Genomic DNA, 15,340 nt, shown 5'->3' with positions numbered 1-15,340 from the left:
TGTTCTGCTTGTGATTTTGTAGCATCCCTGAAATGATCCTGAAATGATTCCCCACTTCTCACATGTTCCTTGGGGCTCCCATGCTATGGTCAAACAAGGTTGACTGGATTTTTTGGTTTTGTTTTGTTTTTTTCGCTTTGCAACACAAGATGAAGACAAGGCCCTTGAACTGCTTGAGCTTGAATCCTGGGCTCATTGGACAAGTGCATGCTGAGTGTGCTTTCTGGGCATGCCTTCATAGCTGTGAACATGGCTTCCTCCTTGTTGCTGAGAGAGGGCAAAGGGTCCATGTCTCATCCCTCACAGCCTAGAATGGATGGGGCTGTGAAAAAGGCTCCAAAACCCAGTTGGTGCCTTCAATGAGCCATGGAAGTGATCTCTGTGCTTTGTGATTCCTTCCATGAACATTTCCTGGGAAGTTTTTCATTGTAGTGATTCAGAGGCAGAGTAGGTGCAAATCAGGGTTAGACTACATTCATGGAACAGGACAGGTGCTGGAAATATCAGGACCCAAGGTGGGATTTGGAGGACTTTCTGATGCCCCTCTTCTCAACCCCCACTGCTGGACAAAGTATCATAATCTAGATTCCTCCATGAGCAAATGGTCTCTTGTCTTCAAGGGGTAGTCCAGCCCTGGTGGAGATTGATGAATTGATTCTTGAGGTGTTGGAGTGTTTCCTATTATCCCCATTCTTTTTCTTTAGGGTGACTTGAAATTCTGTCTTTGCTTCAATCAATACCATCGGTTTTAAAGTGAACTGTGCTTCCTTCTACCACATGTCCCCAGCCCAAGGGCTGAATTTTCCCCTGGGATGGAGATTGGTTTCAATGCCTCGGTCTTTTTTCTTCTGGTTCTTTACCCAGTCTTGGTCCACTTCCTTCCATTCTCATTGTTTCCTGGTAGCAGAGATGGCAGAAATGATCCTCAGACACCAATTCAGCGTAGACTGGACTCTAGTTCCTCTCCAATGGCCATCTCTCTGAGATGGATGGTGCAGCTACAGGTGTAGCCAGCTCTAGGATACATGCACAAAATGAAGCCACCTGGTCTAACCTCCTCACCTTCCCTTTCTCTTTTATTCTTCATCCCTCTCCATGCGTCCTTCTTCTTTCCCTCCCTTTTTCTTTCCCTTATTTGCTTCTGTCTAACTCCCTCATTGAGCCTTTCTCCTACATTTCTCCCTACAGTCTTTCTTTCTATCTTTCTCTTCTTCTCTCATTCTTGCTCCTTCTCTTTATCTATCTCTACCTCCCTTTTTGTGCCTTTCATTGAGTCTCTCTCATTCTCCCTGTCTCTCTGTTTCTCCTTATAGGTCAGTCTCTATCTGTCCCTCTGTCTCTGAGTCTTTCCATATCTGTCCTTCTGTCTCTCTGTCTCTGCCTCTTGTTTCCTTGTCTCTCTCCCTATCTGTCCCTTTCTGTCTTTGCCTCCCTCTCTATGTCTCTCTGCCAATAAGCATTTATCTTTGCCCATTTCCTTCCCTCCCTCACCTTTTCTACTTTTTCTGTCTCAATCTGTCTCTCATTCTATCTCTGTCTCTCCCTCTCCTCTCTCAGGTATGAATGCCATAACAAGCACCAAACAGGGACCTTAGCAGGCCTGTAGATTTCAGCATTTATGAATGGATTGTGTCCATCTCAAGGCCAAGGACTTCAGTCTTCCCCTCCAGGCCCCTCTGAGCCTTCACTTTCAGACTCCTCTTTCTCCTGGAAATCCTTCCTCCCCATTGCAGAGCCTCCCACTCTTTCGCCATGCTCTTGTTGTACAGTCGCTGAGAGACATCACCCACAGAGAAAAGGAAGGGTCAAGATGGATTTCATTGCAAACCTGTTCTTTCAACCTCCCTTTCTCTCTTGGGTCCAGGAGCAGGAACGTGGGAGACAGGGAGGGTGAGCAAAGAGACATTAAATGAACCTGCTTGCCTCAAGGGCATTACTTCCAATGATACCTCAGTTACCCTCAATGATGCCAGTGCTGTCTTTAAGGCTCTGAAAGAAAAAATAAGGCACCATGTTGGTCCACCATTTAGTCAGTAAGTTTCTTTCCAAATGAGAGCTACTCCAGGAGGGCCTGGTGTTCCAAAACATGCCGGGACAATCTGAGACAGTCGTTTGCCCTGACTGCATCAGCACAGGCTGTCTTTTCCTCTCCTATGTTTGCGTCCTCAAACCTAGGGTGAAGATCGGGATGCAGAATTTGTCACCTAAAACAAAATAGAAAATTTGAGGATCTTGGCCAAACTCTGACTTTCTGCAGCATACTCCAGCCAAACTTAAGACTGACAAAAAGGGTGAGGGGTTTTTGGTATCACCGAAGCTGGAAAGAGAGGAGTTAAGGCAGTTCAATGACATGCAAATAATACTAGACTCAGCAGCAGAGGATCTGGGTTCAAACCCCACCTCTGCTATTCATCGCTTGCTTTGCTTCTCTGGGCCTCAGCTTACCTATATTTCAGATGAGGTAGGTTAGGTCAGCTGATGTCTAGGGTGCCTTCCTGCCACTGTGATCTTATGAGAGGTGGCCATTGAGGCCTATCATATTTGTCTGTTCCTGAGCTCCTACTGGTACTGAAAGAATCATAACACTTAAAGCTGACATAGAGCCTCTCTACTCCAACTCTCCCTCTTGACATATGAGGGAACTGAGAACCTGATAACTAAGTAAAGTGACTTGTACAAGGTCACAGAAGTAGTTAGTAACAGCAGAATTCAAAACTGAGTCCTCTGATCTCAGATTCAGTTCTTGTTCCACTAAACCAGACTAAAGCATCCCCCACTTCCAATGGGACCCCCAACATGCAGTCCAGGAGCTGCCTGAGTTGTGCATCCATCACTGCCCCAACGATAGATTAGAATGTTCCCAATAAGTCTCTAAAGCACCCTTCCCTTGTGCCCCCCTAGACCTCACCCAAGTGATTCCCCCCCCTCACTGCTCTAGTCTATCCATCTAGGACCTCTTGTACAGCTTCCCTGTGATACTGATATGTTCCCTGTGATACTGGGGACAGCATCTTTGAGTGGCTGGACCTGACTGAACTGCCTTGAACTTTTGGGAGTTCATGAAACCCAGAGAGGAAATGAGAAGACTTTAAAGAGAAATGCTGAGGCTGCCATAGAGAGGCAACAAGAAAGGCCTGACAGGAAATGATGTGAAATTCAGCAGGTTCTGAATTGGAGCTGGAAAGAACTGTGGAGACCAACCCTTTCCTTTAATCTTGATTTAACTGAACTGGAGAGAAGCTGCAGACCTCGGTTGAGGTCATACAGATACTAAGTTACAGAGCTGTGATTCCAGCCCCAATGGAGTATACCTTCAGCCACCACAGTGCCCCACTCCTGTTGTCACCTAGGGTGGTCTTCATTACCCAGAGCCCTTGAGAAACTGTCTCCCTTGGTGTCCTAAATGAGTAGAAATCTGTCCTCTGAAGAGGCTACAGCCCTCCTCCCTTTCCCTAGTTGGATGCACTCATGTGCCTGGCACATAGTAGGTTTTTAATACATGTTGGTTAGTTGATTGCTTATTGATTGATTGATGTCAGCATAAATCTTCTCTCCTTCAAGCTCCATCTATAGACATTAATGGAGCATGTTTTCTTCAGTGGTGCCAGGCTGTTCTAAGGAGATCCAAAGGTCTGAAAAGGGGAGCTAAAGGTTCCAGAGTGAGGAAATTAAAGAGAAGACAATAATCGGTGCCTTCAAGGACTTGGCACTTTATGGTGGGCTGTAAGCTCCTTGGGGGTCAGGAACACCTTGCCTTCTGTATGTTGGTTTATTCCTCAGTCCTTAGCACAGGGCTTTACTTAATAACAGAGTCTAATAAATGTGTGTAGAATAAATGAACCAAATAGTTAAACTCCCTGACTTCCTTGTAGCCTTTCTCTAGCCAAGGCATCCTGCAAGTGGGAACTATATATTAATCCTGCTTTGTATTCCTTTTCTGTGTGATGCTTAGAGAAGGGCCTGGCTTTAAAATTGTTTGTTAAGCTTTTAGTTGTAACATCCAGTTTCATTTTGTGCCTCTCTGTAGTGCCTGCTACCAAGCTAAGCACCCTCACCCGGCCCACTGCTGGACCCTGCCACTGCAAATATGACCTGCTGGTATACTTCGAAATCTGTGAGCTGGAAGCCAATGGCGAGTGAGTTACATTTCTTATTCAGAGGAATTCTGGGAAAACCACCGGGTCCCTATTCCATTGACTTGTGGAGCAAAGGAAAAACTGGTTCTGATCTCAAATTGATGAATTTGTGATCTTAGTGATATGGGAACTCTCCCCACAATCCAAATCTCAATACACTTACAATGAGCAAGTTATTCCATTTCTTTGAACCCCAATTTTCTCAAAAAGGGGGATAAGTCTTGTGCCAGTAACTAGAGAGGTTGTTAAGAAGAAAGTGCTTTGTAAACCTTAAAGTGCTATGAGCACATGAGACTAAATAGAATGTGAGCTCCTTCGTACAAGTCCTATATCTTTTTACCATTGTATGCTCAGGAGCTAACATAATACCTAGCACACAGTAGGTGCTTAATAAATGCTTGTTGATTGACTGGGCACCACCAATTCTTTAATTGAATAGGCCATATTATAGAAAAGGCAATGAGAAGGAAGAGCCACCCAACAGAGCTACCATGTTATTTAGAGATGCATAAAAAATTACCATGTATATGCAGGATGCGCAAATTATTACAGAATATACTCATCTCCTTCTATTTGATTCAATAAACATTTATTAGACACAAAGAAGCTGAGCCCTGAGAGGTTCTCGCTTACACTGGAAAAATTCTTTCTCTTCTTCTCTAACAATACCTTGCCCTTGGCAGTCTGGCTACTCTTCCACCAAGTATGAAGATTCCACCCCCACCCCCCCAAAAAAAAACCAAATCTGACAATTTTCCTGGGCTTTAAACCAACTGACTTCCTGGTCAGCCTGCTGAGGATACATCAGGAAAGGTGCCACTTCAACTCACCTACTGCTCACTCACCTGCTCATGAAAAGAAAGTACTCTTCCCTACCAGGAAAGGACCCAATGGATGTTGGGTGGATTTAATTCTATGAACTTCACAAACTGGGTATTAATTTGTGTGTCCTATGAATATATAACAATCTACCATGCATCAATAATCTCATGGTGGGCCTTCAGTGGGCTGAGGTTCTTATTCTCTCCTGCCCCCATTATAACGAGGTCCTATGTTTGCTGACTAGGTTTTTCATGTACTTGGTTTAATGACATTCTATGCGTGTACCAGAGTGCTGGGTTTAGGTCAGAAGATGGGAGATAGTAAGAGTAGCTATGGTGGTCCTAGGGCTGTTGTCAGGAATATGAGAATATGAGTTTAAAGTGATAGATTACTGGCTGTTGTTATATACATATATAATATGTGCACATACACATACACATATATACATGTGTGTACAGACATATGTACACACATGCATGTGTGCATATACATGTGTGTGTGCATATACATGCGTGTACATTCACATATATATATGAATGAGACCTCAGGACAAATAAGTTCTCCTTTCTGGGGCTCAGTTTACTCACCTGCAAAATAAAGGGGTTGGAGTGAATGGCCTCTGAGGTCCCTCCCAGATCTAAATCTATAATCTCCTCCTCCTCTGGGCAGTGGCTTGTGGAAATGTGACGCAAACTGTTTCATGCTTTCTTTCCTTGCAGCTACATTCCAGCTGTGGTGGATCACCGGGGAGGGATGCCATGCCTTGGGACTTTCTTGCTCCATCAGGTACTTCCCCCTCTTCCTCCTGAGCTAGCCACTATCTTCCCCTCCCCCCACCCCGTGCATGCTTCCTACATGCTTTTTGGCCATAACAACAACTGGGTGGCATAAATCTTCTTAGCTCTGTACTATTTAATGTTCTTCCCAATTATTTGGATAAATGCAAAGCAGAACTTTCCAGTCTGAAGAAGACACACAGCTGGGAGGGGTAGCTAGCACACTAAATGCCAGAATCAGAAAAGACCTTTGTAGGCTAGAGTACTGGGCTGAATCAAATGAGATGAAATGTAACTATATTTCTGTATCTTATACTCTAGTTCAGAATTTGACTTCAAAAGTATAAAATAAGGGAAGCCTGGCTGCATGGTGACTCATTGGAAATGGTCTTGGGGACGTTGAGTGTCCAGTCCCCTAGATGACTTCAGATGAGTCATTGCCTAGCCAGGACTGGAGAAGTGATAGATAGATAGTCTCATAATATTTTGCCCTGGTCAGACCACATGAGAGTCTTGTGCTCAGTTCTGGGTTCACTGAGTTCACTGATAGGCTGAAAAATGTCCAGAGGAGGACAGCTAGAATGGTGGTGGTCCTTCATTCATTATGAGGATCAGTTGAAGGAACTTGGACTTTTAGGCTGGACAAGAGAAGATTAAAGTAGGAGGCATGACAGCAAGCCACCTTCAAGTATTTGGAGAGCTGCCATATAGACAGTATTGATTACATCTGTTCTAGTCAGCTCCAGAGAGCAGAACTAGGAACTATAAGAGGTGAATTTAGGCTTTGACATCAGGAAAAAATTTCTATCTGTGAGCGCCATCCCAAAATGAGTGGTCTGCTGAGAGATGCAATGGGTTCTTCCTTTAAAGAGCTTCAAGCAAAGACTAGGTGGTCACTCACTGCAGACAGCATGGGATAAGTTGAACCATATGGCCACCCAGTTTTCTTCCAGCTCTGAGATTCTCTGTCATTCTCTAAGCCTGTTTCCTCCTCTGTCACAGAAAGATGATAAGAATACCTGCAAGCCAACTTTTCAGGGTTGTTGTCAAAAATGTGAGTTGTTGTCATTGTTCTCATGATTTTCTCTCTTCTTGATGATTCCCAGGGGATCCAGAGAAGGATCACTGTGACCCTGGTGCACGAAACTGGCAGCCACATCCGCTGGAAAGAAGTGCGGGAGTTAGTTGTGGGTAAGTTGGGAGCTGTCCAGGCTGAATAACTATTAGCGCCTCTCCTACTGGGTGCACAAGGGATGCATCCCACTCAAGTTAAAAGTCAAGCTTTTATGAAATAAGTACTATTTTTGCACTATCACTTTACATTTCTTATAGAATAGTAGATAGAAAATGGACTTGGAGTCGGAAGAGACCTGATTTCAAATACTGAATCTGACATTTATACACACTTACTATGTGCCAAGCACTGTGCTATGTGCTTTAGAAATATTCTCTCATTTGATCCTCACAAAACCCTGAGAGGTTCTAAGTGCACATAAAGGAGGTAGGTATCCTCATTTTACAGATGAGAAACTGAGGGAATTAGAGGTTAAGTGACTTGCCTAGTGTAACCTAAACTAATCACTTACTTTCTCTGAGCCTCAGTTTCCTCATCTACAAAAAAAAAGATAATCTCCCAGGCACACTACCTAAATCATAGCATTGTTGGGGAAAAAGTGACTACAAATCTTAAAATGCACAGGGTGGGCTCCTCCTAGGTGGATAGAATGCTGGGCCTGGAGTCAGGAAGACCTAGGTACAAATCTAGCCTTGTACACTTACTTGTTGTGTGACCCTGAGCAAGTCACTTCATCTCTGCCTGCCTCCGTTTCCTCAGTTTTAAAATAAGGATAATAATAGCACCTCCCTTCCAAGGTTGTTGTGAGGAGCAAATGAGGTCATGTCTGTAAAGCACTCTGCACAGGACTGAGCACATAATGTTTATTTCCTTCCCTAAATGTTCATTATTATTGCCCAAGTACTTACCCTGTAAGTATCCTCTTTCCCACCTCCCTTTCTGTCAAATAGCCTAATAGTCAGGGAAGAAACATTTAAATAAGTGGGAATTTAAATAATAATAGCAGACTGGTTTGAAGGTTGTTATATACTTTAAATCTGTTATTTCATTTGTGCCTCTGAATAGCTCTGTAGGGTAGGTACTATCAATATCATTGTCCCCATTTTACTGAAGGCTAAACTGAGGCTCAGAAAGGTGAACTGTGATCACCCAACTAGCTTCAGAGCCAGGATGTAAACCTGGTTCTTCCTAGCTCCAGTTCAACCCTCCACACAGCATACCATGATATTTCCTTGCTAAAGGAATACTTCCAGGAGATCAATTGGTAAAGCAGAAAATGATCTGTAACAACATCATGGCCTGAGTTCATTCCCCCCTTTGCCTTTGGCTTCCTTTCAGCATTAGGTCAGGTGCTTCCTCCTGCAGGAAGCCTCTACTGATTCCTCTCCTCAAATCACAAGTCTGGTGAGTTATCTGTGTGCACGAGGTGTCCTGCCTCATGCTGTGAGCTCCTTGAGAACAGAGAAAAATTCATGTTTTGTTTTTGTATCTCAAGCACCTGCCTGGAATATAGTATGAATGCTTGTTGGATTGGACTGAATTGGATCCGTTCCAGATTTTTTATATTTTATTTTTTCTTAAACTGAAGCCAACTAACAATCTCATACAATGTAAAAGCCTGAAAGTAGGATAGGATAAGGCGAAGAATTTTATGGGACTAAGGTACCAACCCACCCCTGCCTTTACCTGCTTTATTTCTTTGTTGGGTTTGTGCTGCCTACAAAATGAAGTAATTATAGTTATATGCATGTATGTAGATGCAGTTACATGTGAATGTAATGTCTTTCCACAAAGAATTCATAGGTAAATATCTATAAAACATTTGGAGATGTGGGAATGAAGGCACATTGTTTATTACCTGGTCACCAACCATAGAATCAGTGAATCATAAATCTAGGGCTTAAAGGAACCTTGGAGAGCATCTGGTTCAACACTTCATTTCACAAGTAATGAAACAGACTCAGAGGGGGTAGGCAACTTGACCAAAATCACATAGGTAGTAAGTATTAGAACCAGAATTTGAACTCCGGTCCTGTGCTTCCTACCAACTAGATTAGAGCAGCCTTGCCCCGGTGATGACTTAACTCCTGCAATCCTTTATGTACTCTTAAAATGCAATTATAATCACACTTCCAGTACTCAAGGAGGTTGAAGGGAGGTGGATCCAGTTCTACACTACAAACATTTATTAAGTACCTACTGTTCTAAGTGCTGGGAATACAAATTCCAAAGTGAGGCAATCCCCAAATGATAGAGAGTTTTTTCACTAAATACAAACTCTGACTCAGCACTATTCATAGAGGGACCCCAAGAACAAATTAACATGTGCCATCTGTCTAAGGGTCATTTCAGATCTCTAGAAATGGTGTTGGTAAGTGTTATCTCTTTTGTTTACTCAAAAGCAGTAATGAGGGCAAAGACTCCTTCACCTTGTGTCTACGCTTCCCTGAGATGATCGGGGTTTCTATTGTAACCTTTAGGTCGGATCCGGAACACTCCGGAAACAGACGAATCTCTCATCGATCCCAACATCCTTTCGCTCAACATCCTTTCCTCGGGCTACGTCCAGCCCTCTCAGGATGATCGGTGAGTTTTCCCTCTATCTGATTTTCTTTTCTCAATCTCTACACCCCCGCTGAAAAGCATCCCTGGTCACTGGAGGTGATTGAAAACCATATGCATCATGGATGCTCCCCTCGCTCCCTGACAGGGGTTCACCCCACCAACCCCCTTGCTACCATGGTCTCCTTTTGCTGTGACCTCCTACTGCTTTCAGATGGAGGACTGCTGCAGGTGTAGGTTATCTGCCTTCCAGAAGATACAGCAGGAGATCACTGTGTAGGGGAACTTTTTACACAAGAATTTTTTTTAAAAATGTAAAGTAAATGCAATGTGATTTGGAGATGGGGAAGTCAGGATGCACGTGGTATGTGCCAAGCTTTGAAAGGGGATAGGGATTACAGGAGGCGGAGTTGAGGAGAGAGGATATGGGACACTAACAGCCTGCTGCCCCGAATTCAGCGCTACCTGTCTGTCCAACACCTGTTATGGCTCTCTCCTTTATTAACACTTAAAGCTGATCAGCCCATTCTACAGCATATGCCAATTAGTTGCCTTGGCTCTGCGGTCATTTCCAATCATCTTTGGTGATAATGGTCTGTATTAGGAGGAATTTTCATATTCATCTCTATCCATACACCGAGAACCAGTTATCAACAGCTACATGAAGAAGGGAGCTGATCAAGGAGGCATGATGTTGAGGGGATGGAGAGGCAGATTGAGAAACCAATCAACAGACATTTGCTAAACATACTTGCTATGTGCCAGGCACACACAGAGTCAAAAATAAAATGGTTCCTGTCCTCAATGAACTTACATTGTATTGGGAAGATACAACATGTAAACAGACAAGTACATGCATGAGAATTTGAAAAAGAGAGTGTGCACTGACCACAGGGCATGGGGTGACGTGATCTGGACTTTGAAGGAAGCTAAGGATAATTTGGAGGAAGGAACTTGGGTAGTATTTAAATTATAAATATAGCCTTTGCTTTACCAAAAGTTCTGCTAAAAGCATTCCTTGAATAGAGAGTCAGCATAGGGTAATGGAAAGCCTGGCACATAGTAGGCAGTTAATAATTATTTGTTGGCCGATTAATCAATCAGGAATAGAAGTACAAAAGTGAGACAGTCAAGAAGCAGATACTTGGACATCAGAAGTCATTCAAAGAAGGATCTAGTTACATGAACATTTAAGTCCATGCTAATGGAACCCTGCCTAATGTCCCAAATATTTCTCCCTTGGAGTTATCATCTGTACTTGGCTGGCCTCAGCCCAGATTTGAACCTTTCTAGTTAATTGGAATAAAAGATCTCTTTGGTGTTACAGAAAAATGAGGCAGGTGAGGTTGAACCCCGGAGTTGTTTTTCATTTGTCCAAGTAACCCCAAAGCTCTAGAACATAGTATATAGTTAGAGAGCTTCAGGCAGCCACACTTGGTTTGGTGGGTAGGAAATTTTAAAAAAGGCTTAGCATAGATGGTAAGGAGGTCCAGGAAGACTTCATTGGTGCTTCCAGCTAGAACCTCTCCTAGGGTAAGAACACGTAAGAGGCGTTTGGGAAAGGGGACTACATGTGCACAGCAGAGACAACTGCAGCTTGGGGAAGCTTTGAAAGAAATGAGAACCTAATGTTTTGTTATCATGTAACAAAACAGAAAAACCAATGGTGAGAGAACCCTATTTTCTCTATTTTCTGCCTTTTTTTTTGTCGAGATGCCTAAATTCACACGGACTCAGATTCTCCTCGCGATTCTTCCCTTACACAAAGGTCTGGTGATCAAGAATGTTCTCCCTTGCAATTTTCTAATAAAATGACCAGAAGGGCTGCTAGGAGGCAGCACAGTGTAATGAGGGAGGGGAGATCCAGACTGGGAACCTGGAGACTGCAGATCTGGGTCTGACTCCTCACAAACAGAGTTCAGGGGAATGACTCTTCCTAAGCTATTAATTCAGTTAAGTTCAATCCAGTAAACATCCATACAGCTGTAACTCATGCTGTTTGTCGAATTTAGAGAAGCACCAGGAAGGAGGGGCAGGAATAGTTAGTCCAGACAACATTCCAGAGCTCTCTCAGGCTATGGGGAAATGAGTTTATTCATATTCTCAAGGACCAAGATTACCTACAATTATGTAACTGTTCTCCCAGCTGAACTGGACTTTGAAATATGCTCTGTCCTACTACACACATATTCACATATTTACATGTACATACATTTTGTGTATGTAATATATCACACATATACATACATGCATACACATTTGTATTCTGCAAAGGCAGGCACTGTAGGAATAATAGGTAGAACTCTGCATTCCTGCATCTGCAGTCAGGGAGACAGAGATTCAAACACCGCCTCAGACACTTGTGGTTCGACTCTGGGCAAGTCACCTAACCTTCCTCTGGCTCAGTTTCCTCACCCATAAAATGCAGGTACTGCACTTTAAGAGCCTCTCTGGTCCCTTCCAGCTTGAAACTCATGATCCTGTGAGTAAGCCAGAAAGAACAGAGGCAGGAACCATATTGTCTTTTGTAGAAAGAAGAGGGAAAGTGATTTTCGGTAGGACCCAAGAAGGAAGAATTTCTTCAGACCATTGAAGAGTCCTCCTCTCCTTTGGTCTGGTGCCAGGCTGGGTTGTGGCTTCATTGTTTGGGTTCCTGATCTCCATAATTTTTGACTTGTTTGTGGAAGCCACGAGACCAAGGATGCTGGGAGGACAGCTGAGTTATAAGGCTTAAATGGAATCAGTCTCTTGTTTTTCCCAAATGACTTCAACTCTCAGCTTGGCTTCTGCGCATCATCTGATATTCATCCCAATGGGCAGGACCCAGATTGAACTGACTTCTCCTTCATGACCTTTCCCATCTTGAAAGTCTTAGAGGAAGCACATTCCTTTGCCAATCATGAAACCCCTTGGATCTGGCCAGTGCCACCTCAGTTAGGCCATTGCCCAGGGTATCAAGATTCTGTTTCTCCAGGATGAATAGAATTCCAGCATCTACCTTCCTTGCTGCAGCAAGCTTATGACTAGAGTTGAGTTATGGGGATGGATTTCAGCGCAATGCAAACTCAAGGTTGATAATAACCAGAGTTGCCCAATGGTAGATATCTAAGGTTATCTGCCTCAGTAGATAGCAACTATTCCCAACAATACAGACTCTCAAGCCAGGGCTGGACCACTTGTTGGGAAAATTGTCTAGGCAATTCCTGCTCAGAAACTGTTTGGACCTGACCTCCTTGGTTCCTTCCAAGCCTAAGGTTTTATGATTCTCCCCAAACTCACTGAGCTGCACTCTGAGATCAGACTGCCCCAGGGGAAATCAAGGCCTGGGGGGGAGAACAGGGTTCACATTCTCCTGGGGACTTGTTCTAACAAGAGACCAAGGTGGGTCCCAGGCCTTTTTCCCACTCTAGGGCTGTTCAGCTTGCATTCTGCTACGTAGCTCCTTCCTGCCAGCCTAGATTCCTCAAAGGCTCTGCTCATCTATCTTTGCCTGGGCCTCCTCGCTGAGGGGGCCCAAGGCTTGGCTGTGCTCTGCTCCAGCTTGGGATGAGCCTGGGGTTGGGGGGCAATCTCGTCTCCAATGCGCCTTCGTGACTACCCTGCAGGCCGCTGCCCCTGCTTGTCCCGCCGCCGATCATTTGAACCCACACTAACCATATAATGTTTTGTGTTTCCGCAGGCAGTTTCTTGATGCGGACATGCCTAGGTATTCTTTGTTTCCCTTGGTTTTTCATTTAAACCCCTTCTCTTCATTTTCCTTTCTCCTCTATCCTCCTCCCTCCCTCCTTTCCAATTCTTTGTTACCAATCCCTTCCTTCCCTAATTATTTCTTTAATTTTTCTATGTTTGCACCCCTGAGAAACTGGCTTTCCTCCCTTCCCTCCTCTGATTCTTCAGTCATCTTTTTTTTCCATTTCCCCCTTTTCTTTACATTTTCTTCATTTATTTTAGGCTGATTTTTCTTTTTTTTCCTTTATCCTTTTGGCTGATTTCCTACCTTACTCCCACCCCAACTTTGCTGCTCTCATTCCTGCAGAGACATGCTGGCCCACTGTCTCCATAAGCTTCCTCTCCCTTCCCAAGCACTCACCTCCCTCACCTGCCCTGGCCCTGGAAGAAGCGCTATGAGACTCTGGCTGCATGTGAGGCTGGCATGGGCTGAGCTGAATCTGGGCAGTGGGTGGGCCACTTTATCCAAAAGATCCAAATCTAGCCCATGGCACCCATATTTTGTGGAAAGTGGAGAGAGGAAAGGAGCCACTTGGACTGGCTAGAATAGATGGGTGAAAGGGATGGCCAGCTGGGCAAATGGAAGCAGCAGGTGATGTGATAACTGATAGGTGAAACGATAGGTGAAGAAACTAGACAGGACAAAGGGTCTTTCTCACCAATCATGGACTGCTCAAAGTTGTTAAGAGGCCAGACCCAAAAGAGTCCTCTGTTGTAGCCATGAGGCAAGCAGCAGATTTGTACAATGATGTTTGGGGAGGAGGAGGAGCATGGCTCCTTTGGGAGCACAAGGCTGGTGCCAAATCTTGTTGGTCTTTGAACCCTTATTCAGGATCTCCCAATGCTGCCCCTTTAGAGCTGCATAAACTTGTCCTACCATTGGTCCAGGAGACAGGGAACACACTCCACAGGAATGCGCCACACTGAAGGATGGCAAACTTCAGCACCCAATAGTTGGTGTCCAAACTGTGCAAATAATCCCTTACACAATTCTTCAGTTTCTATTAGGGAAAGAGAAGGAACAGCCTTTGTGTGATACAAAGTTGACCTCAATTTCATGATTGGTGTTTGAGAGTAAAATAGTTTGTCTGAGATACAAAGAATTCTCTTGGGAGATTGGAACCCTGAAAAGACCTTCATTTTGTGAGACCTAGGAAACCCAAATGAAGGCCTTTCTTCTCTTTGCCACCAGCTCAACTGGACCCACAATCCACTGAAGTGATAAAGGGGCAAGAGGAGAAGTGAGTTTACAGGTCTGTCCAAACTGGAATTGTTTCTCTATATAGAAGTTCAGCATTGCCTAAATGGAACCAAATATCCAAGGGATTACAAATGGATTCTTTTCTCTACATTCTCCTCCTCCGGGGAATCTTTATTTAATGGTGGAAAACCTCTAGCCCCAGGTCCATTGATCTGATCTCATGATATAAGCATTGTTCCGTTTGCCTTGTTTTCCTGCTCTCCACATTCTATGACGTTGAGGCCAATGTAAATGCCACTCCTGGGGCTCATTAGGTGCCTTATAGATGTTGGCAGACTACCATTCTCAGAAATGTTCCTTTATTAACCACAGTGATGATAGCCAGAACAAAGTAAAGGGCAGTTGGTTTGTTATTCCTAATAGAAAACCAACCAACAAAGGCTGCATGGAATAGGGGATAGAATTATGGACTTAGAATCAGGAAGACTAGATTCGGAACCCACCTCAGACACTTTCTAGTGGTATGTCCCTGGGAAAGCCTTTGAACTTCTCCGTGACTTTTCCCTCATCTGTAAAATGAAGGGGTACAAATTGATGGCTTTGAAAGTCCCTTCCAGAGAAAACCTCTAGAAAATTAAACCACCTCATACCTCAGTTTACCGAGGATGAGAAAATGACTCTCTTCCAGCACCCACCAGACTATCTCTGCTTCCTCATGATACTAAGCCCCAGTACTGGCCTCAGAGAGTAATATTAAGTCCATTCAAATCAACAATATTTTTTAGCATTTTACTATGTACTAAGTACTGGAAGGGGAGACAAGACAAAAACCAAGCAGCCTCCTTTCTTAGTAATCTTACATGATCCTAAAGCAAAGATGTTTGGGTAAAGCTATTTCACCTAGGGGTGAGAGAAGAGGGGTAGATAGGAAGGGCCTTGTTCAGGAGCAGGGGCATGAGCTGTGTTTGGAAAGAATCTAGGCATTCCATGAGGCCAAGGGAGAGCAACCCAGAACAGCCCTTATAGAAATATAGAAATA

At 44.0% G+C, this 15,340-nt stretch overlaps 1 protein-coding gene across 4 annotated transcripts in view; it reads left to right on the top strand.

Moving 5' to 3' along the window:
- KIF1A (kinesin family member 1A) overlaps positions 1 to 15,340 on the top strand; it is a 195,640-nt gene that overhangs the window by 144,131 nt on the left and 36,169 nt on the right. For 3 of the 4 annotated variants that reach the window (XM_072618743.1, XM_072618742.1, XM_072618746.1), the window contains 5 exons: positions 4,028 to 4,136; positions 5,678 to 5,744; positions 6,841 to 6,925; positions 9,290 to 9,395; positions 13,051 to 13,077. In XM_072618743.1, coding sequence (XP_072474844.1) covers positions 4,028 to 4,136; positions 5,678 to 5,744; positions 6,841 to 6,925; positions 9,290 to 9,395; positions 13,051 to 13,077 — 394 coding nt within the window. The remainder of the gene's footprint in view (positions 1 to 4,027; positions 4,137 to 5,677; positions 5,745 to 6,840; positions 6,926 to 9,289; positions 9,396 to 13,050; positions 13,078 to 15,340) is intronic. The other variant, XM_072618745.1, reaches the window with a different exon arrangement.

Source organism: Notamacropus eugenii, chromosome 6, assembly GCF_028372415.1.
Source record: "Notamacropus eugenii isolate mMacEug1 chromosome 6, mMacEug1.pri_v2, whole genome shotgun sequence".
NCBI lineage: Eukaryota > Metazoa > Chordata > Mammalia > Diprotodontia > Macropodidae > Notamacropus > Notamacropus eugenii.
The sequence above is the reverse complement of the archived record's forward strand: the minus strand, read 5'-3'. Positions and strand labels throughout refer to the sequence as shown.